Here is a 22,152-nt window from a genome sequence, read left to right as displayed (position 1 = left end):
GATGCTAAATTAAAAACACCTACGCATATAAGATTCAAACTTTTTTTTAAATCAGTCAATTATCTATTTGGTTCATTTTATCAACATTTTGTTTCGTTTAGATCCACGTTTTACATTACTAGAAGATTCTGCGTATAGCTAGCCAATTTCTCTTCATTTTAGAACATCCGTAAAAATTTCTCTATGGTAAGAAATCATGGTCTGAGCCAAGACTCCTCCACTTGGTCCTTGTGCCTCGGAAGCACACACTGGAAGAATGGAGCACGGCAAAAGACAGCCGGCACTTCACCCAGTTCATAGTTTTACTATAAGATTCAAACTGTTCACAAATCTTTGCCAGTACCCGAAGGTACAATTTGAATTTTTCGTAAAGCTAAGTCTTGAAGTGATTGATTGGAGCAACACAATTTTTACTCGAGGAAGTATAGGGAACAAAGTTTATATCTTGATAGTCAGACTACAAATAAAAAATTTCCGTTTTTGATTGAAATGTACCTAAAGAAAAACTACAATAAGTCAAAATGTTCTTTTTAAGCTTTCTTTTAAAAAATGATCAAAAATTTTGTAGTAATAAGCAGGGGCGGATTAAAAGGGCGATTGCTGACGCCCTTTTCTTCAAGGATTCGCCCACCTCACCAAACAAAGGGTCCCCCCTAATGGTATTATTTTATGACATCCATTTTTGACTAACCAACCATAAAGTTTTTCTAAAATCGCCTTTGGCGCCAATATATACTTATTTTGAAGGGAGGCGCGAGCCAAAAAAACGTAATTTTTTCAACAGCATTTTCCAAAAAGTGCCTAAACACAGCATTTTGACTTTTTAAAGTTTTGGCGCTGAAAATTTTGTTAAAAAAGGTCCTTTATAGTGTTTTGGGAACGCTTGGAAAAAAATTTGGTCGGACTAAGAAAAGGTCAACTAAAATTTTGAACATTTTTATGAAAATCCACCCACCCCTCAAGAAAACTTTAGATAGGAAAAAGCTAATTTTGCGGTATATTTCAGACCAATTTCAGACCAAGGGTGGCTTTCTCATAAAGTAATTTCGGATAAGGAACAGCGTCTGTTCGTCACGCTATCTTATTTTCTGCCGGATCGCTTCGTATAACTTCTTAGTTTAATACCAATTCTAATCTTACTCTTATATTTCCTAGTCTCAATAGATCTAGTGTATACTGGTGTTTTTGCGAGGCTTAGAATCTAGAAGTAGAACTTAGGAAGGGCAACTGTTTTCTAAGTTAAATTTATTCATCTCTGGCTGAAACAATAAATTATTGAAAGTTTTAGTCATGGATTATGATTGGTTAGTTTTAAGTATTTTACAGTGATAATCTATCAATAATATAGTTGGTTCTAAATACTTGTTTAAAACTGGTTCCATTTGGTTCTAGTTTTTCAAGTGGCGTACTTTTCGACAAACCATTCCTCTGGATGGCAGTCATTCATAGAGTTGCATCTAGGAGTTTCACAAAGAAATTGGTAGTTTTTATTTGAAGTTAAGTAAGATCAATTTTCAACTTTTTCGCCAAATGGCTGAGCCGTATGTGTCGATTGAAAGTCTGCTTTTCGACCTGAATTATATAGGTCGACCTGGGTCGATTCATGGTAGATCAGTTTAAAAAGCTTAACGCATTTTTGTTTAGTTTTCAGGTTTGTCCGCACAAAAATTGCTGTCCATAAAAAATACCTACTGGAATAGGAATAAAAAATAAATATGATGTTCATGGTTAACTTTTGATTCAAAAGCTCTACTATGAATCTCGATAATCGTTAGTAGTTATCAGGGGCGTGAAAAGCGGGCATCTTCCCCCGCCCTCCCAGGGATTCGACCCCCTGCCGCCCCAAAGGGTCCCTCCTTTGTACTATTTTGAGATATCTATTATTGGCTGACGAAAGAGTTCCTAAAATCGCATTTTTTGGCCTGTTTTTTTTTCAAAATTTTGCCTTCGGCGTCTTCTTAGTGCTTTGGGAGAGCTCGGAAATTCAATTTGGTCGGCCTAAAAAAATGAGGTCGGTCGACAATTAAAGTTTTTTTTCGAAAATCTTTGAAAATAAGAAACCCACCCCCCCCCCCCCCCCCGAGAAACTCCTAGATTCGCTCCTGATAGTTATTATGGTTACTTATGGTTGGATGTCGAAAGAACTTGATGTATGAAATTAAGGTCGGCTAAAACTTGGGTTTAGAAATTTGGGATGGACTTAACGATTACCCCCTCCCTGTTAAGTAGGTTAAGTTAGTCAAATTTTCGACCAATCAAAATGCAGCGAAATTCTATTTTTACATAGAACTCTCTTAGAACCATAACTGCTTTTATTTATAGGAGTGGCAATTCTTTAGTAGATATCATAGGGAGGGCGACTTTCAAGAAAATCCGAACACTTTACCAAGGTTGTTCGAACTCCTGAAGCAAGTTTCCGCCTTTACCAATTCCTGTAGATATGCAAGCTATGCAAAAATCAGCGTCAAGTAGATTTTGGTCAACTTCAAATAAGCCTCAACGGCAACACGGCACAAGTTAATGACTTCGATGAATGAATACTTTTTCAAAGTCAAAAGATATCTTAACCTACTGTTATGATATCTTGTGTGTGTGTGAGTGCGTGTGTGTAGGGGGGGGGGGGGGGTTGATTTTATATACGGTTTTCGAATAACTTATGGATGAGTATGTAATTTGGAATTTTGGAATGCTGAAGATTAATTTGCACCTTGTAGCGGATTGCTGTGCACTAATCCTTTAATTGAATTGTGCTCATCTTTTGGTAGGTAATTAAAGTTTTTATAATAAGTTGTTAGTACGTTTTAACACGTCTTAAATTCTCTGTTTATAGCCGTAGAGCGTACTGTCTAATGCGGTTTTTGCTTATTAGTTATTAGATGGCATTAGCTCTGCGAGCTCACCTATCAATTAGAGAGCGCCTTAAAGGGTAAGATGGTAATTACATAACAATATAATTTGAAAAATGGTATCATCAAATTAAACTACGATTATTATTCGTCAAGTTAGAACTAATCATCAGTTTGCAATGTGCTTTCACTGATACAAATCAGATTATAAAAAGAGTTTTGTAATAAAAGATTTTTATAAAGTAGAAAAAGTAAAAATACCCAATTATATTTTAGCCACAGGCATGGTAATTATTAAACGGCGGTATAATTGAATAATTGAAAATATCAATTTTAATTCAACTGTCACTCAATAAAGTTACTCTTTTTACCACCGATCTTTCTTCACATGGAAAACTAAAAAACGTGACTCGTCAGCAAAAATTGATCACGATATCAAAAAAAATTTCGACTGAAACTCAGCTGTTTTATTTGGATGCAAAATTTTCATTGTCTTTCTTCCTCGAAAAAAAAACTGAAATCAAGACTGCAGAGACCGACAAGCAGGCAGATAGATAGACAGAAGGAAACTGCGAGCAAAAAACAGGTATGTGATTGTTGAATTTTGAGCTTCGCCTTAGGATTAATTGAATAGAAAAAAGATGAACCGTTAATGTTTAAATTTTTCTTACTCTGCAATTCGTTTAATCAAAAATGTAAATACTTTTCGATTTATGCTTAATATATTGTCACAAAGGTCTTTTATATCTATTTTTTCAGTTTTCTGCTTCATAAATGAACTTATCTTATTTTCTCAAAACTCCCTCCTCTTTGCAATTTAATTTGCCCCTAATTTGGCCATTCATTTTTCCCGGCGTGAACAACAAAAGGCGGGAAGTGTCCGGCAATCTACCATTTCCGTTTCCGGCCTGCAATTCAACTGAAAAAGACATCCAGCTGTTATGTAATGATTGCGTAATAGGCGTTCTCAATTGGGCGATGAGTGAGAAGCTACTCAGAGGGTTCATCGGCGGAAGGTGGTGAACCAATTATAAAGGGGGTTTTCAGATGTCTCTTTTGTGCCCGAAATTTGAAGACTAAAAATCAAGCTGGGCTGAAGATTAATTTTCTCCCCACGCTACAACCATTGAAGAGTTAAGGCTTAAAATCATCCTTTGCTCTCTGCTGCTTAAAATTCAGTTGCTAAGAGATAACTTGTGTTCATTATTTGTGAAAAATATAACGCAAAAAAATGTTTATCAATCCAAGTAAGTATCAGTTGTACACTTTCAGTTTTTTAACGCAAAGTTGCCAATGGCATGAAAATGAGTCTTAATTGCTAAAAGTTTAAACTCAACTTTGGATCTAATTCTAAATAAACAAAAGTTTTTTTTTTAAAAAAAGGAGAGACCAAAACCATATCCGAAGGTTTTTGGAGCCGAAAAGGATCCAGAAAATGCTCCATAAGTGTAGTGTCCCTTTTTTCAGCTATCTATGCAAGACAGTTCGATTGACGTCTCATTAATCATGGAAAACTATTCTCTGTGATTTTTTTTCGAATTCTGATAACTCTAATTGAAACTGCCCGGTTTTTTTGATGTTTAATTTCGTCTATTGTCATCAGTTGCATTATGCAATCAACACATGCGAAATTCAGGTGGCTCATCCTCATTCTCCATCGGCTATCTAAAATAAGGTCCCCCACTCAAATGAGGGAAACAAGGGGGAATTAATTATCCCACAGTCTCCTGGGTGAACTCACACACCCTAATGCATTCTATCAATGCATGTCCAATTTTCCAATTTAGCCCGCTGTCATTGTGGAAGTTTTTGAGCGGAAAGTTGGCCGATGATCACAATATCAGAAGATGCGTAAAGCGGAATTGTTCATTAAAATTTCTAATTTACCATATCCGAGACATCTTTTTATGAATTTAATTTTAACTCAGTTAAATAAATTTAGCTTCGCATTTTTTTTTTACAAATCTGGAATATCTTTAGTTGCAGATTTTTTTTTGCATTTTTTGAGAAACCAGCGCTTCTCAAAATTTCGACAGCTTGTTTATCGGCTTTGAGCACTCCTGTGTGGTTTAATGTGGGCTAATGGGCTGTTGGATGTTGATTAGTGAATTGTGATTCCAACTTGACAGCACCCCCTTTTATTGTTCTCGTCTGAATGGCTTACCTGTTTTGATAGGGGGTACTTTTACAATTTAATCACCCTCTGGGGGTTTTAATGATAGTTATTTAGTGTTGGGATGATAGTAATTTGGGCATTTGCGACTTACTTCCTGGGCTAAAATTGACTTATTAGGAGTGATTAAAATAAACAAAAGGGTAGACGGGAGCAATAACATTTCACCCCTATCCTAGTCTCAGAGGCTCATGAGAATAAAAAAAGGGAGAGGGGAATAAAAAGGGAAAAGGCTCAAAATTTATTGGAAGGATTAATGAGATTTTACGCTGCTTTGTTGGGAGACCCAACGATAAATAGGCCACTTTTTTGACGTTAAATTAAATATAATTCCTACTTTTGTCTCTCTTATCAATTGCAAAATCAAATTTTCCCCGAAATTGTAGAAATGATATCGTCAGATTAATTTTTCTTTCTATAAGCAAAAAAATTCAAGCTTTTTGCATTCATACTTCATCGGTGCAAAACTTTAAACTACATATTATTTAAACTTGTTATCTTATTCAGGTCTGCAAAAGCTTCTCGACATGATCATGCTCAAATCACTGGAACAAACTGGATCGATCGCCCAGCCCCCACCCATCAGCCAAAGTGAACAGAGTGGGGGAGCCTCCCTACATGCAGTCAAAACCAAAACCAAACCCAGCACAAACAAATCTCGAAATTCTAAGAGCAAAGGAGGGATCTACCAGCCTTGGAAACAAGAAAACGAAGGTCCTCAAACATCGCCAGTCGGCCAAGAAAAGCCTCGACCTATTGAAACTAAAACTGAGACTATTAAAAAAGACCCTAGTAGCCCAATAAGTAGTAATAACAACAGTTTCACCAGTAGTCTTACAACAAACAGTGATTTGAAAGCTATGTTTGAGCAACAGAAAATGTTCGCAAATTTCCATAGTTCCATGCCCACAAGTGCAAACTCCAACGATGCAAATCGAATAAATTCATCAAACCCAGCTAATAATATTTTTCTTGCGTATCAGCAATTACTCTTTAGCTCACCCCAAGCGTTTCAAAGATTAGCTCAAAACTCCGCCAATCTTGGAGCACCAAACTCCTTTGCACCCAATTTGGATCCCATGTTGAACAACTGGCTGCCTGGAACGGTGCCGAATTGGAACCCGTTTAGCATACCTCAAAATCATCAGCAGAATCATCAGCAAACGCCAACGAGTAAACTCAGCCCGAATAGTAACATTTCTGGTTTTCTATCACCTATGAAAACAATGCCAACCTTCATGGCCAATTTACCAGATATCAGTAACATGCAACCAGGAATCCCGGGATCCCAGTCTCAAGGATCCAATCCGATTCCAGGAAACCAAAACCAGACAGGGTTGATCACTTCTCACGTGAAAAAAATGCAGCAAGCTCAGATGCCGCCAAATGTTTCCGTACCTTCGACAATGATGAGCTCGAAACTGTCGCCGGTCCAAAGTTTGTTCACACCTTCAGTTCTCCCGGGTTGGCCTGGAAATCCAATGCAAGCGACTTCTCAATTCGCACCTGGACAAGCGTCTAACCCTATTTTCAACCCGAGCTGCCTGCAAAATTTCGATGTGTCTGGGGGCTTGAAACCTGCTATGACCTTGGGAAATCAGGGCGAAAAGGGGGCATGTCAGTGTCCAAATTGCGTGCAGTCCAGAACAGCTCAGTTTCTCGGAATCGTACCATCTGGAGACTCGGCGAATCGTAAGCCTATTCACAGCTGTCACATTGCGGGATGTGGCAAAACATACACCAAAACATCTCATTTGAAAGCTCATTTGAGATGGCATACTGGAGAAAGACCCTTCGTGTGCAATTGGTTATTTTGCGGCAAGCGATTTGCCCGAGCTGAACATTTGCACAACCATATGAAGTTACATACAGGAAAGGAGCCTGTTCTTTCTTGTCATCAGTGTAAGGAGACCTTTGCTCAGACGGGCGAATTGGAAAAACACGCCAAAATTTGTCAGGTCAAATCGACCAGATGATTTCTAATTACGATCTGAAATAATTTTTAGTTCACATGTGTTCAGCAAACTCACGTATCACAAACTCACTTTTTCATTCAATTTTGGAAAAAACATTGTAAATTAAATTATATTTTTGAGCAATTTATAGTTAGTATTAATTGGTAATAATTACACGCTATCACTGATAATAGTTTTTATATTTTGAGGCACATAAAAGCGAGAAAAAGAAAACAAACTAAGGTTAGAAAATCGGCTCTGTTACTGGTTGCGATATTACTCAGTAATTGGGTTAACTATTAAAATAACCCGAATAACAGGGAGGGGTTTTTTTCCAGAAATGTTTTCGACCGTTTTCTTTAGGTCGACCAAATTGATTTTCCGAGCACCACCGCAACACTATAGAGACCTTATTTTGACCAAAAACTTTATGCCGCAAGCAATTTTTTGAAAAAAAAACAGGTCAAAAAAACTGTTTTTGGCCTTTTCGGAAACTTTTGATCTTGTCCAAAATTTTTGTCCAAAAATGTATGGACCCAATTAATTTTTTAGTTTAGACCAAATTAGTTCAATTAGTTTTTTGAAAAATGATTTGACCAAATTTTGACCAAAATGTATAGGCCTTTCGAAACATTTTAGGATTGGTCGGCTTAAGATGGATGTCATAAACTAATACCAAAGGGGAGAATCTTTGGTTGGCGAGGGGATCGAATCTTTGGGAGGGGGAGGCGATTTTTTTGTAGCGTTAAACTTATAGTAGCGTTAAATTTATAGCTAAAATAAAGCTGGGAGATCAGCCTTTCAACAGTTTTTGTCTAATTTAGTCTGAAAATTCGAAGTATTCGGATCAGTGTTTCTTGACATTGAAACTCTTCTAATTTGTTCTAGAATCCGAATCACGATCGATAGGGTTTTAATTTAATTCCACTCTTTACCCCCACCCCCTTTCCCCTTCCCGGCAAGCTTTTACTGAGGTAGTCAAAATTGGCTGGGAAAATTTTTTTGGAAAAGACCTTAAAATATTGTTTCTTTCCACTCTTCGAGTGTGGTCGGAACAAAAAAAAAAACGAACGAGTGCTTCTGAAATTAACTACAAAAAAAGAGTGTGAATTCGCCAAAACATTGCATGAGCTAATGTATTTGAAATTAGGTTTCAGCTTATCTTCGCAATTGCTAATTTCATCCAACATGAATCAAGCATTACCAATTTTTAAAAAAAGCAAAAATAATTTAATTTGAAAAGATTTAATTTATTTGAAAAAGATCAATTTGATCAATTTAACTCGCTCGGCTTTGATTTTTCACTGATTGTGAAGCTGCTGTAAGAGAAGTTTATGACAAATTTACCTCTGAAATTTCATTCACCTTTTTTTAATCAAGCATTACATATGTAACAGAGGGTAAGATACCAAAGGAAACGCTATGACGTCATTAAAAGCTATTTTCGCCTCATGTGAAAACCAAGTTGTCCATCTTTTTAATCAAATCTAAATCTAGTCATGCAGAAGTGTGCAAATGACGTATTTAAGCCATTTGAAAAAAGTCCCAAAAAAGATTCTGATTAAATTATTGTGGTTTGCTGAAATTTTATTTGAATCCTAACTTCGTCGATCAATTAGTTTTTTTTTCAAAGAAGCAAATTGAGCTATGAAATTGAACAGTAACGATTGATTTATCCAACAAAATGTATTCAATCTCTAGCCATGACAATGATAGTGTGTGGGGATGCGCACTCATTTTAAGTCTAGCATCAAGTTTATCACAGTCAAATAAAGTGTCACTGCAATAGCAGTACCACGGGAAATTTTCGACGAAAAAAACCGGCCTCGAGTTGCAAAAGAAGATCTTTGCTTAACAAGTAAAATCAGTCTGGAAAGTTGGCAAATAACAGAAACTGACTGTTCTTTAAAAAACTGGATAGCCCTTCATAGATTTCATTTTTTGAATCCTGAGGCGAGGTCCGCGATTCGAGTTTCGACTGAATTAAGTTGCCGAAATGGACTTGCTGCTACCCAAATTCCATGCTCCCGCAAGAGGCTTGAGTCGCGCAAAGTTGCACTATGGGTCGCGCGAAACATTAGTAGCGCAAAGTCGCTGAATGAGACGCGCCTTATAAAAAATTTTGAACAATTTTAGTAATGAAAATCTTGTCGGATTTGTTTTTGTTTGCATAAACGCAAGGCAAATACAAATCAGAAACTAATACATTTAAGATGCTTTTTTCAGGGTACAGTTTGCTAGGCAATTATACTTGCTGATCAAATACAGGGAAGGCCTAGACATGGTCGCAAAGAAAAACAAAAGCAAACATTTTGGGGCAACGATGAAGCTGTTACCACAAAAACTAAAAGCTAGAAAGTATTCAAATCAAACATAAAACAAAGGTTACATCAAAATTGATAATACAGACGAGAGCAAAATCAAGCACGAAGCTAAAACTGGAAAAAGTTGCGTTTTTTTTTGCTCACAAAAGCGTCATATATATGTTAAAAAAATCTAGTAATACTGTATTTTTAATGCACAGTTAGCTAGACCGGCATGTTTGGTGATCATATACAGCTCGGCCAGGAACCAGGAGAAGCCCTACACATGGTCCCTATGTAAACTGTAAAAAAAATTTTGGGGCAACAACAAAGTCGTCACCACGAATAAAAAGTAAAAAGCTAGAAAAGACTCAAATCAAACATTCTGTCATCAAAAAATTTATCAACCGGAAATAAACGCAAGAACCAATGTCAAGCACAGTTGTCTTTTACCTTGAAGCTAAAATTAGAAACAGTTTTTCTGAAAACATCAAATCAAAGATCTAGAAAACAATCAAATCAATTATTCAGCCATCGAAAAATTTAACAGTTGTCAATTAGTCAGAAAAAAGCCAACATCAAATACAGTTGTCTTTTATCTTGAAGCTAAAACTAGAAGCATTATTGCAGAAAAAATGAAACATTTGATGCCGTTTGCACAAATTGCCTGACGACAGAGACTTAACCGGACGGAGATGCTCACTTTATTTTTTGACTTTCAAAGTCGAGCACATATCAGTGCTCGTTCAAAAAAGTAGAGTCGAGATAGAGGTTTGGGTCGAGCACAAATTCGAAATAAAGTGGAGGAAGTTCGAAACATACCTCGAGCTCGGTCAAGTATGGTCGAAACATACTTCGAGCGCAATCGAAACAAACATCGAGCACAGTCGAAATATACCACCAGCAAGGTCGAAACATGCCTCGAGCATGGCGGGAACATACCTCGATTATAATTTTAAAACACTTCAATCATGTGGAAACTCTGAAATTGGAACTATCCGCGAATACGAACAAAAAAAGTATACAAGTTGTTACTAAATTTAAGTATAAGGTTATAAAAATTGTATTTGATGACAAAACAATTCGTGCCACTGGCCAGAACAAAAATAGTTCACTATTTGAATTATTGAATATCATTACGTGGCTCAATTACCATTTCATTTAAACCTTAATTGTACTCTCAGTAAAACAATTGTAGCTGTTAAAATGAATTTGTTATCAAGATCAATTTTATTTTTGAGCGAGTTTTTTGGTGGCAAAAAATATTTGAATATGACTTTGAAAGTTTCCATTGTTCCATTTATTAATCAATGTGCTTGAACCTTTTTTACGTTGATTGAAAATTTGATCATCAATTCAACTTAATCAAGATTTGGTTATCAATTTAAAAGTTTAGATAGTTTTTTTTTGTAAAAAAAGGGCAAATTGAAGTTGTGGCAAAACGATTCAAGTTTTTTATACAATCGTGGTTGTGTGTTTAAAAAGTCATAGCAGTACAAGTTTTTCTGTGACTGTAAGACTTAGTTGTGTGTTTAAAAAGTCATAGCAGTACAAGTTTTTCTGTGACTGTAAGACTTAAAAACGTTGCAAAAAAACTCTAGCTATCTAGGTTTTACTTACTATAATATGGCTTTATAGTCTAATAGCTGGCTAGATAAAAATTAAAGTGTCGGCGAAACATTCAAAATTTTCAAACAAAACAAAAAGTTTTATCCCTCGAATAACTGGACCAAAAAAATGAAGCATAAGCTAAATGGACTCAATTTAGTAAAACAAAAATTATTTTCACCAGAATTTAGTTGTTTGAATAGCAAACTATTTTAAACTAATGAAATGAACCTCAAATGATTCATCATTTAATCGCTTGTAATGCTGTGATGATAACGAGGAAATTTGGAAAAAATTTTCAAATTGTCAGAAAAAAATCAAATTTTCAACAGTCGATTTGCTGTCATGTCCACAGAACATTAGAACCGTTTAAAGTTTGACTCATCTAATATTGACTTCAATATTTTAGAAAATTTTGCCTGGATTATTTCAAAATCTAGCAATTTGATCAAACAACAACATTATGGTTTAAGAAATTAGTTTTTTAATTTTACTAGAATGAATCCATTCAGCTTGAACAACAAATTTTTCGACCCAGCTAATCGAGTGGTGAATCTGTTTCAGATTTTTGTTGAAACTTTTTAATTACATCTAGCTAGATATTGAAATTTAAAAATATAATGTAGAATGTTAATTCTACATAGCTGACATTTTTTCACCAAATTCATAAGTTAAGCTGCGAAAAAATTTCTGCAGAGCATAAGTAACGGCAAAGTAAATGAAGCCATGAAAATTAAGTCGAGTTGATGATTTAATTATCCGGACTAAGCTCATAAAATTTATAAAACTTGTAAGATTGGGTGGCTTTTAAGTGAAAAATGATGATGATAAAAATTTTCTAAATTTTTAAGCAGAAATATTTTGACGCAGTTTATTTTCGCCTATGATTTTGGGCTCAAACTATATCCCAAAAAGCATCATAATAATTTTTTTTAGTCAAAACTACATTACAACAAACAAAACTGCTCTCTCAATTGCTGACACAATTATATCACAGTAGCATTTATTGTAGCCCATCAAAAAATTATATAATATCTAAGTAGAACAAAAAAACAAAGAACTATATAAAAACTCTTAACAAAAAACATTTTGTATAAAAGTTGTTATAATAAAAATTATTTTTTTTTCATATAGTAAAAACTTTCATTTTTTGGCTATCAAATAAAAATTAATAATCTGGCACCATTTTTTGGAGATTATTGCACTTCTTAAACTTTGAGCTAGAAAAGAGGCTCACCGTCTTTTAATTGTGTCAGCGGCTCAGTGTGATTTTAAAGAGGCTCACTGTTATTTATTTGTAACCATTTTTGGGGTAAAACTTGGGGCCGGAATTTGCAACATAAATCGCATTATGCTTATTTTGCTTAAACGCTGAGCAAATTATGTCATCATCATATTTCACTAAAAATCAACTTTGAGAAAAATGTTGACAAAAATTATGTGTTTTATGCCAATTTTTTGCGTTTTGTCCCATTAACTTAATTCAGCAATGTAGCTAGCTTACTCAGTTTTCGATAGTCGTACTTTTTAAAAAGTATGCCACTTTTTTGGGTGACGGTATGAGCGATGAAATTTAAGCTATGAAATGACTCAAGATGTCAAAAACAATTTGTAAATGATTCAATGAATTTAGAAGGGCTGCTTTGAAATAATTCAACGCTGAAATCGAAACAAATGAAACATTAACCTTGGAAAGGAAATATTTTAAATCTTTATGTATAAGTAGCTTAATTAAAAATTTTCTTCTAGATAAAACTGTACGTACTGTCAAACTGAGTTTTTAAAAAAATCAGAAATCTGATCCTTGAAAAGTATACTAGCATGTCTTAAACTTTTGATTAAATGAATCAAGGCGCTGAATTGGTACGAGCAGTCCTCTTTTAATTAAGGAAGACTCATTAGCATACGCTTTAACTCGCAATCAATGATGCTGGTCTGATCGGGAAGTCGGAGTAGGAATCATTGATCACTCTCAAATGACCATTCGGGCACAATCATTTACTACAGTAACTAAATTACTTCAAAGAAAGCGTTCATATCTGCGCAAGGCCCAAAAAATTTCGACTACCCTTCTTTGTTGCAGAGAAAGATTGGATTATAAATATTATTTTTCGTTCAGTCGTCCACTTTGAAGTCATTTAGCTTGCGTTTGGACTGGAATAGATGGCACCATTTTTCTAGCCTCAGTTTTTCAAATTGAAATGATTATTTGGTGCGTTAGCATTTGGTTCAGCTCTCTGCTGTCGAATTTTTTGCGCCTTGTCTTCAAGTTTCTTAGATAAAATGGAAAAAATTGTAAAATGTTTAAATGAATTTTATTTTCATTGAGTAAATGGTTGCAGGCATAAAACTGTTATTACTATTTTAGCTCAAGGCGTCGATGTTTTCAATAGGGTTTGAAAAATTTCCGACAAAAACAAATTTTTCCATAGCCAAAGTTGGTCTGAAAAAACGAAAACACCCCGCCCTCGACGCCGAGACAGCAAAATCATTTCGGAATTTTTTCAGCGTGCTGTGGATTTTTTTTGCATTTTTTTGAGATCTTATATATGAGCTTAAAAGCGACTGAATACAATTTTTTTCTTCTATAGTTTGTATCATGATAAAAATAAACTAGTTTACATGATCTGAAGATAGTAGCTCCCACCAACCAGGGAACCAATTCTGAATAACTCTGTCTTCTTGACCGCAAATCCAAGGCTGCTCTTGACACATGACTTGGTGTTTGAACCAATGAAAAGACAAAAAATCATCAGGGTTATCATACGGAATTTGAGCACTCCATTGGTGTCCAACTTTCAGTTGATAAGGGGCCCCAGGTCTCTCAAATCTAACAACATCTGATTGATTTGCGCGTTTGAGGCTCCCAATTCCGAAACCGAGTTTGGTTATCATGTTAGTATTACACTCAAGGGAGTAATAAGAAACAATGAAATTCAAGCGCTTGTCACCTTCAGAATAGTCTGTCAGTTTTGTTAAGTATTCCCTGGGAGTGAGCAATGCGTTTGTGTAACCGTGATGGAAATAGTAATAATTTTGGCCTTGATAACGATACAATTGCAACATGTCATCAAAATGAAAAAAGATCAAGCTTATTTTTTGTTTTTTAACAAATTTTATATGAATCTCTTTCGCTGGAACTCCAACCCCTCGTTCGCAAAAATTATGGTAATATATTACGAAGATACAAATTTTGTATTAGCTCGACCGTTGTTTTTTTTGGAATGGTAATTCGATACTAGGTAATATAAAGGGCGAATGTAATTTGAAGTTATGAAAAAGTAATTTTTAAGGAAACTCAACAAAAATTTTCATTTAACAGAAGTTTAGTTGTTGCAATACACACTAAGTTTGTATTAAAACCTTCATTTGCTGCTAAATCTCGTATCCTCCCAAAAAGTTTGCAGTTTTTGTTCCCTCATTTTACAGAAATGGTAATTAGGTTTAACAACCGGGAACCAAACAGGTTCAACCACCAAACAATTTTTAGACAATTATTTTCAAGATAATGATGATTTGATGAACAAAGTTTTTAGTAGTTTAAGAATATTCAGTCTGAAAATGCCTCTGATAAAATTTTTTAGACAACATTCTCCTTTTCCTTTTTTCTGAGCATATTATGCTCTTTTACCAAGTTTTTATCCCTATTTATAGGGAACCCAAAAACTATGATTTTGATTATTGCTTTGAGACGCCTGAAAACGGTAGATTTAATTTTATGGCGCTATCTTTGAATCCCATCAGCAGATTTGGGAGGGGGAGGCAGTGGACGCCCCTCCTCCCCTCCGGGATTCGACCTCTATTTACCAAAAGGGTCTTCCCTTTGGTACTAATTTATGAAATCTTGTTTCCCCAACACAATTTATACGTTTTCTCAAGGTGCTATTTTCTACTAACTTTTAGGGAGGAGCGTACGCCAAAAAAAACGCGTTTTTAGATGAAATCCTTCCAAAATTTGCTTAAAAACGTTTTTTTTTTCGGTTTTTTATCAAATCGCCTGTGGCGCACTCAAAATATGGGATTTATCATGATATGGAAGAGCTCAGAAAACTAATTTGATGGGTCTAAAAAAGGTCAGCTAAATTTTTAAAAAATTTTTTGAGTTTCTGCTGCAACCCCCACCCCTCAAGAAAAATTTAGATCCTCCCCCTGGTTAATCTTTAAACTTATATCTTAACATAATTTTAATCCCTAAAAACTAATTTTCATATGAAACACATGGCTGTAGTTAAAAATTAAAAATAGTTGACAGAATAAGATGAATCTCATGCATAATGTCGACATATTGCACTATATACGAGCCTTCACAACACCCGTCTGTTCCGACATAAAGGTTATGCATTTCGTATACTGGCCTGTACAACTTCTCACTTTCGTTCAGAGAACTCTCCTTTAGCATTTGAAGACCTTGAACAAGTCCAGCGTTTCTATTTGTCGCTCTGATAGCCGGGTTGTTTATCAGTTCTACGTTTTGGGAAGATTTTCATTAGAGCAAACAATGGCAATTGCTTAAATTGTGTCTCCAAGACTAGTGGAACAAATATCGAGAACTTGTATAGTTAATAAACCCGACTGCCCGTATGACCGAAGTCGTGGTTTATCAGACTCGCCCTTCAACGCATATAATAAAGTGTTTTCATCTTTTTAAAAGTTGAGGATAATTTCGACACCAAAAATGATTATTGTTCGGACTTTTGAAGAAAACGGAATATTTATGCTCGATGTGTTTTTTTATTCAGTCAATTTTTTGCCGATCGAAATAACAGTTTTCAACAGAACAAAAATTTTTATACACCCATTAAAGATATCGACTTTCTGATTTCAAATTTAAAAAGATAATTTACCTCCAATTGTATTTTGCAAAGTTCTGAGGGTTTCAAAATTGCCAAATTGACCATGTTCTGGACTAAATTATGCGCACTTTGAGGAGGTTATTCCTAATGCTGAGAGCGTAACGCGAATTATGTGTGCAAGTTATCCCGCACAACAAAATTGTTCCAAATTGAATTGAGGCTAGCTAATTGGTCATATTAATTTTGTAGACTCGAATTTTCACCTTTTGATGTTGTCCGAAATTTATAGGTTTTCAATAATTTCTTTTCCCAAAAACTATTCGATATGAATTCAGGAACAATCGGAATATTCGGAGCTTTGCTCTGCTATACGAGCAGTCTTGTTTTTTTTTCGATTCTAAGAAAATCCCGCTCACGCTATGCAAAATACAAATAACCTAAACATAAGACTAAATAATTTGCATTAATTGAATTTGGAACGATTTGATTTCGATTAAGTTGTTATTTGCGCTGTAATACGCGCACTGATAATACTAACATTATAATAGCTTTGAATCAGTTTTTACAGAAAATATTTTTAAAATGACTGATAAAAAATTTATCTGTTTGAATCAGTCAAATCTTAATGACTTTAAACCTTTTGATGCGTTCATAAAAATTATGCTTTTCTTAAATACAGTAAAATTTAAATACAAAAATCAAGATCTCAAAAAATTGGGGTCGTGAAATTTATTGGTTTGCTAAACATCAATTTTTGGTAGCTTCAAATCTTGAAAGTGAACTAAGTTTTTATTTAGCTCCAATTTTTGAATGAAACTTGTTTTCCAAAAAAAAAATTCCGTCACTGCTGCAGTGAGCTACAGCCACTTGTGGAGAGTAGCTAGCCACAAACAATAAGTTTTAGGGGGAACATTATTGTTCCGACTTTCGATAAGAAAGTAACGGAAAATTTGTGCTCGGGATGGGGTTTTTTTTTCTTCAGACAAATTTCGACTTTTTAACTAGCCATTTTTGACAAAAATTATTTATATATCTTTCAAAAGGTATTTTTGTCCTGAGCTCAACTTTGAAAAGATATTTCACCTGTGATCGTTTTTGGTAAAGTTATGGGGTTTTGAAGATTGCCACTTTGGCCAATTTGGGACAATTTACGGGCGATATATTTATTTATTTTGCGTTATTAACGCGTAAGCGGAGATTTAATCCTTCTTAGAAATCGTTCCAAATTGGTTGAAAGAAACTTATTTGCCATAGTAGATTTGTTACAAGGAGCGAAATCTATCCTATTGTACTTTATTGGCGTGAGGGGGATGATTTTCATAAAAAATTTCAAATTTTAGAAAAAGTTTTTTTTGGTTTTGTTTTATTTCATTTATTTCTGCTCCATAAACCTTAAAAGGCAGTCGGAGTATTCGGTGCTTCGCCCTGATACGAGAAGTCTTGTTAGATATTGCATTCAAAGAGTGTCCGCAGTTATAAACGTAAACTTAAGCCCATTGTTTCAGAAGCGACTTAAGCAATGGTGGCGCAATTTTATACAGCGGTTCTAGCAAAGCAATTTCTCATAGTAGTTTTTTTAGGACATACATCAACAGAAAAAGCAACAGTTTACTCGTATGGTTTATTAGTCCATCAAGTCACAAAAAATTTTTATAGTTCTTTTAATTCAAGTTTAAAATCATTTGGGCCAAAATCTTTGAGAAGATCGCATTATGATGATGCGGAAAATTACTTTCGATTGTGGTTATATAACAAATTTTTTTGATCTGAAGAAAAAACCACACCGAGCACAAATAATTCGTCATTTTCTTCGAAAGTCGGAAAAATTACTGCACCTATCGCAATATTGACGCTCAGCTCAATTTGAGCAATTTTATGATCCTTTGTTAATATCAAGAATTTTAAAAAACTGAAATAAGAAAAATTTTGATCTTTTTCGATTAACTTTGTTGATATACTTTGTTTTTCAAAATTTAGATATTACGTTGAAGTTTGATTGTTTTAAGTTATTTGAATTCAGCAAAAACTCGAAAAATTTTGATAGTTCATCTTTTAATTTTGATCACGCTAGTTTTGTTGCTTTCGTTTTATTGCTTTAGGTTTGTCGCTTTCGGAAAAGAGCCCGTTTGCTTGCTCTTAAGTTAGTTCCGTCTAAAGTATGTCTTGTACCCGACAAAGTCTGGGCGTCACTTTGAGTAACAAACGCAAATAAGCAGTAATATGTGCTGCTCTGTCTGCATAATGAAATTTCCGAGAAGTAGTTATGAGGCAGATCCAAGGGAATAATGAACATCAAGGAAGCCCACACTGGGTTAATGGTGGAGTTTACCACGATGTCATTAGTTTTTCCAAAGTTGATAAGCGAACATGAAAAGTGGACGAATATGAAAATGTTTGAAAGCATTGTATTCTCGTTATGATATAACCTTTGTTATTTGCCAGTTTGGGTTAAGACTTATGTTTGAACGATATTAAATAAATTGTAACTGAATTGACAGTAAGGAACAGTAACATTTGTTCAACAAAACAAACAAAAGTTTCTGTAAACATTGCTTTTATATTACTTAACCTTACAGAAACTGATTGAAGCGAGATCAAAGTCACATTTTTTTAAGTTGCCCGAAATTTTGTTCATATCCGAGGACGTAGCGATTAGCATCTGTGCCAATCAGGATGAGCAATTGAAAAAAACTCTACTTCTTCTTTGACTTAAATAATAACCGAAACAAGAAGATGACATTGGCGAGAAGTGAACGCTTGCTTGGCTGCGATTACATCCGGCATTATTGTTTGATGAAATGCAGAGTTAAAAATCGCTTTTCGCTATCGCCGCTTTTTAAAAAATCGCTTTCCGCTTTTTTGTTTTTCTAAATGCGCCACTTATTCGCTTTATACTTTCCGTATGTTTTTCTGAAAAAAAAAAAACATTTTTTTTTCGCAATATGAATAAGCTAAGAACATACTTATGTTCCGACTTTGGAAGAAGGCAATGAACTTTATGGGCTGGTACTTTTTAGTCAGACCAAAAAAGTAACGTATGACTATTTTTGATAAAATTCAAACAAATATTCAAAATTCGAATTAAGTTCACAAACTCAAATCATTAATCCACTTTTTGAATGCTTTAGACAATCCGCGACGGCTTTTGCCGCTTTAGCCTATACTCCTTGACAGGTCAATTTTAAAACATTTTTGCTTTGAGTGGTACAATACTCTGATCAAGTCAGCGTAGCCCAGTTTTTTTTTCAGCGTAGTTCAAGACGCGCGGGAAAACAAAAAAATCCGTATAAGGATACGGCGATGCCGATATTAGTCTAGAAAAAATTTAGTTTCATGTTGAAGCCCTGAATTTTTTGTTGCATTCTTTAATCTCAAAATCATTTCTAAGCACAACCTAAAATATTCCAAAATTAAATTGAAAGTGAATTTGCATATTTTTTTAATTTTTTGTCTGTAACGTAGTCCAAACTCAAAATTTTAACCACAAACTATAATGATTTTTATTTTAAACCTGTCTTTATCTTTCATTGCTACATTTTTTTGAAGATAAAATTTTTGCAAATATCTAGGATTCTCTCGAATGGAGGGGCGGGTTTTAAAAAATTTAATGTTTTTTAATTAATGAAAAGAGTTACCTTATAAATTACCTTGCATACTTGGTATGACAAATTCTTAAGATCTGATTAGGTTTTTGAAATAATATCAATCAAGTAGTGAAAACATACAATAAAACATTTCCTCAATCTAGTAAAAATGCATCTGAAAATTTTGCCTTTCTGCTTCAAGTTAGTGACAGTTGGATCGTTAGAACACGAAAATGATTGTTAAAAGCAGTAAAGTGCCCAATAACTTGATTTTTATTAATTACAATAGAGGAAAGTAAGAGCATCAGGGAAACAAACATAATGTTGGCATCAAATCTGCTGAGTTCAACTTTGAAAGCGATTTGGCCCAGTGGGTACGGTGCGCGACTTTTAATATGCGGTTCAAGCGTTCAAATCCTTCTTTGGTCCCGATCGGCGTCAGTCTAATGCTCTCTGCCTCTTCAAAATAGGAACGGCTACGGCAAAATGGATGAAAGTCCCACGCCCTAAGAAGGCCTTGCAGTGAGAAGGGCCGTGGGCTTAAACAAAAATCGTTTACTTATTTTGCTCTTACTGCCTTTGATGTGCTCGAATCAAATGCCCGTAATCATACTGTTATCATTACAAAAATATAACTGTTTCCTGTGCAAGTTGCACAGAATATTTTACGAAAATAAAATAATAAACTGAAATTAAAATCAAAGACAAAATTATTTTAAAAATAGCAAAAAATTTTATTACGTTTTTTCTTATTTTTTGTTATTTTTTCGTTAAGATTGACTCAGTTGAGTAAAAAACTGCAATAATGAAGATTAAGAAAAGCTAAATCATTGATATATTTAAAGAAAAATTAAATGGATGAGGTCAGCCGCCTCAGTATGCTTTCTAACCATTAGTCTGAAGTTCAAAAGTATTCAGACAAATTTGCTCGACACTGATTTTTTTTTCGGATTTTTTGTTACACTCCGAATTTTTACCACTAAGACTTCATATTCGAAAGGAAAAAATGAATCTTTTTCGACGTCAATTTTTGATATGAATTTTTTTTTTGATTTTTCGAGTTATTTGTAAAGCAAAGGTCAATTAAATTAGTTCGAGCTGCTGCAGAAAGAGAGATAATCATCGCTAAAACAACGTCAACATTACAGTAGAATCAAAATGATTGTCAGTGAAAATCAGTTCAGCGTCATCAGTTTTCAAAAAATTTACATTAAAATTCTGAAAAGTTTAGACAAAAACTCGAAACTAAAACAACTTTTCGATTTCTCGGAACTCAAACTACGCCTGAAAAATAGCTGATATAACATCACAGTTGTTATTCTGCAGCACAATTTCTTTGACGTGGAAAAATAGGAATACTAGGAACAGACGGTTACTGTGAAAGTAGCACAGAATAATCCGATCATAGTTTTAAAATCCGGCATATTTGACAGACATAATAAAATATGCAAACTAGCAAACAGTTTTTCATGAAAAAAGAATTACAAAAAAATCAAACTTTTTCAAATTTTTTTTTCAATATTTTTTGCAGAATTTTTTTGAATTTTGATAAATAATTTTGAAATTTTTCGGTTCCCAAATTGTTGCAATCAAAGTCCAAAAACTACCTTTACCCGAGTAAATCTAAGTTCTCGCGTGTTACATTACGGATAAATAAAGTATTTAAAGCCCTATTTTAAGCCTTATTCGCTCGAAATCAGACCAAAAATCAAAAACTTCAACTGGGTTTTTCTCGACACTTTTTTTAATTGTCGTTCGAATTCTCTCCATTTTCAAATTGTCGGAGCAAAAAGCCCTGTACCACAGTTCCTTCCCAGTCCTAGAATTAAAAGGATAGTTACAAAAATCATTTAAAAGAAAAAACCTACAAATAAATTTGTTTTTTTTTGGAAAGAGGCGATTGAAATACGTGAAATTGCAAAATTGAGAAATGATACAAAAAAGGACAACAATTTTGACATTTTGTGGAATCCGAAGCATGACTAATAAGGCTTCAATTTTGTACCACTCATAATTACTAAAAGCTATTCTTGAAGTACCTTTAACTGTCTGAAAAAAAAACGTACTACGACGACATTGTCAGATCAACAAGTGTTCAAGTGACGAAGATCACGAAGCGATGTCTACCAACATCCTGCCTCATTAAATTTGCTGCAATGATCATTTTGATAGTTATTAGAAAACGTTTATTAATCTGTTTTAGAAAGCTGAGTGATTACTGAGTTAGGACTGGGGTTTAACTCATAGAGTAATTTCGGATAGGGTACACCGTCTGCTCGTCACGCTATCTTATTTTCGGCCGGATAGATTCGTGCAACTTCTTAGTCTAATACCGATCCTAATCTTACTCTTATACTATCTAGTCTCAGGTTGTTTAACTAGTCTCTGCTAGGCTCAATAGATCTAGGGTATACTGGTTTATTGCGGCTGCTGAAGTGCTCGGGAGAGTCCAACTAATTTCTAAGTTAAATTCAAATCTCTCTGGTGCTGAAATTACAAGTAACTTCAGCACTTACAAATAAGTGGGTTGTTAGTTAGATGGATCATGATTGGTTAATATTAAATACTTTACATTGGTAAAACATTTAATTTATCCAATCATAAAATATAGTTTAGATCAGGTTCCACCCATCCGGGTTTTACAGAGTTTTTTAGAACAGTTCTTTTGTAGTTCAAGGATGGATGATGGACGTTGGTATTTGGCGAACATCATTTTTCTTTTGTTTCCTTTTTGTTAAGGAAGTTCCAGGGATCTGGAATTGAGGACACAAGACGTTGTGTTCTTCTTGTGACAACGACTGAGTCTCTGCAACAGCATCAATTCTGGTTTCAGAATGGTTGGCTATGTCAGGTTTTTCTGTTCTTCGGAGAGAACTTCTTTTGTGTTTGA

The 22,152-nt window shown here is 34.5% G+C and overlaps 1 protein-coding gene and 1 long non-coding RNA gene across 3 annotated transcripts; one reads left to right on the top strand and one right to left on the bottom strand.

Annotated features, from left to right (window-relative positions):
* Positions 1-3,002: 3,002 nt before the first annotated feature.
* On the top strand, positions 3,003-7,143 carry LOC134853931 (transcription factor Sp5-like). Of its 2 annotated transcripts, none has more exons than XM_063869916.1 (2): positions 3,003-3,432; positions 5,527-7,143. In XM_063869916.1, exon 2 carries the CDS (start codon positions 5,547-5,549, stop codon positions 6,993-6,995), a length of 1,449 nt encoding a protein of 482 aa, XP_063725986.1. In that variant the 5' UTR covers positions 3,003-3,432; positions 5,527-5,546; the 3' UTR covers positions 6,996-7,143. The 2 variants fall into 2 exon arrangements, with proteins under 2 accessions (XP_063725986.1, XP_063725985.1); XM_063869915.1 differs by lacking the exon at positions 3,003-3,432 and adding an exon at positions 3,636-4,093.
* A 6,090-nt stretch (positions 7,144-13,233) lies between these two features.
* On the bottom strand, positions 13,234-18,127 carry LOC134854553 (uncharacterized). Its single transcript, XR_010164410.1, has 3 exons — positions 17,848-18,127; positions 15,188-15,349; positions 13,234-13,926 (listed from the first exon to the last, which is right to left on the bottom strand). It is a non-coding gene; the product is annotated as an uncharacterized LOC134854553 (long non-coding RNA).
* Positions 18,128-22,152: the final 4,025 nt, after the last annotated feature.

This window comes from Symsagittifera roscoffensis, chromosome 9 (genome assembly GCF_963678635.1).
Source record: "Symsagittifera roscoffensis chromosome 9, txSymRosc1.1, whole genome shotgun sequence".
Lineage (NCBI taxonomy): Eukaryota > Metazoa > Xenacoelomorpha > Acoela > Convolutidae > Symsagittifera > Symsagittifera roscoffensis.
The sequence above is the reverse complement of the archived record's forward strand: the minus strand, read 5'-3'. Positions and strand labels throughout refer to the sequence as shown.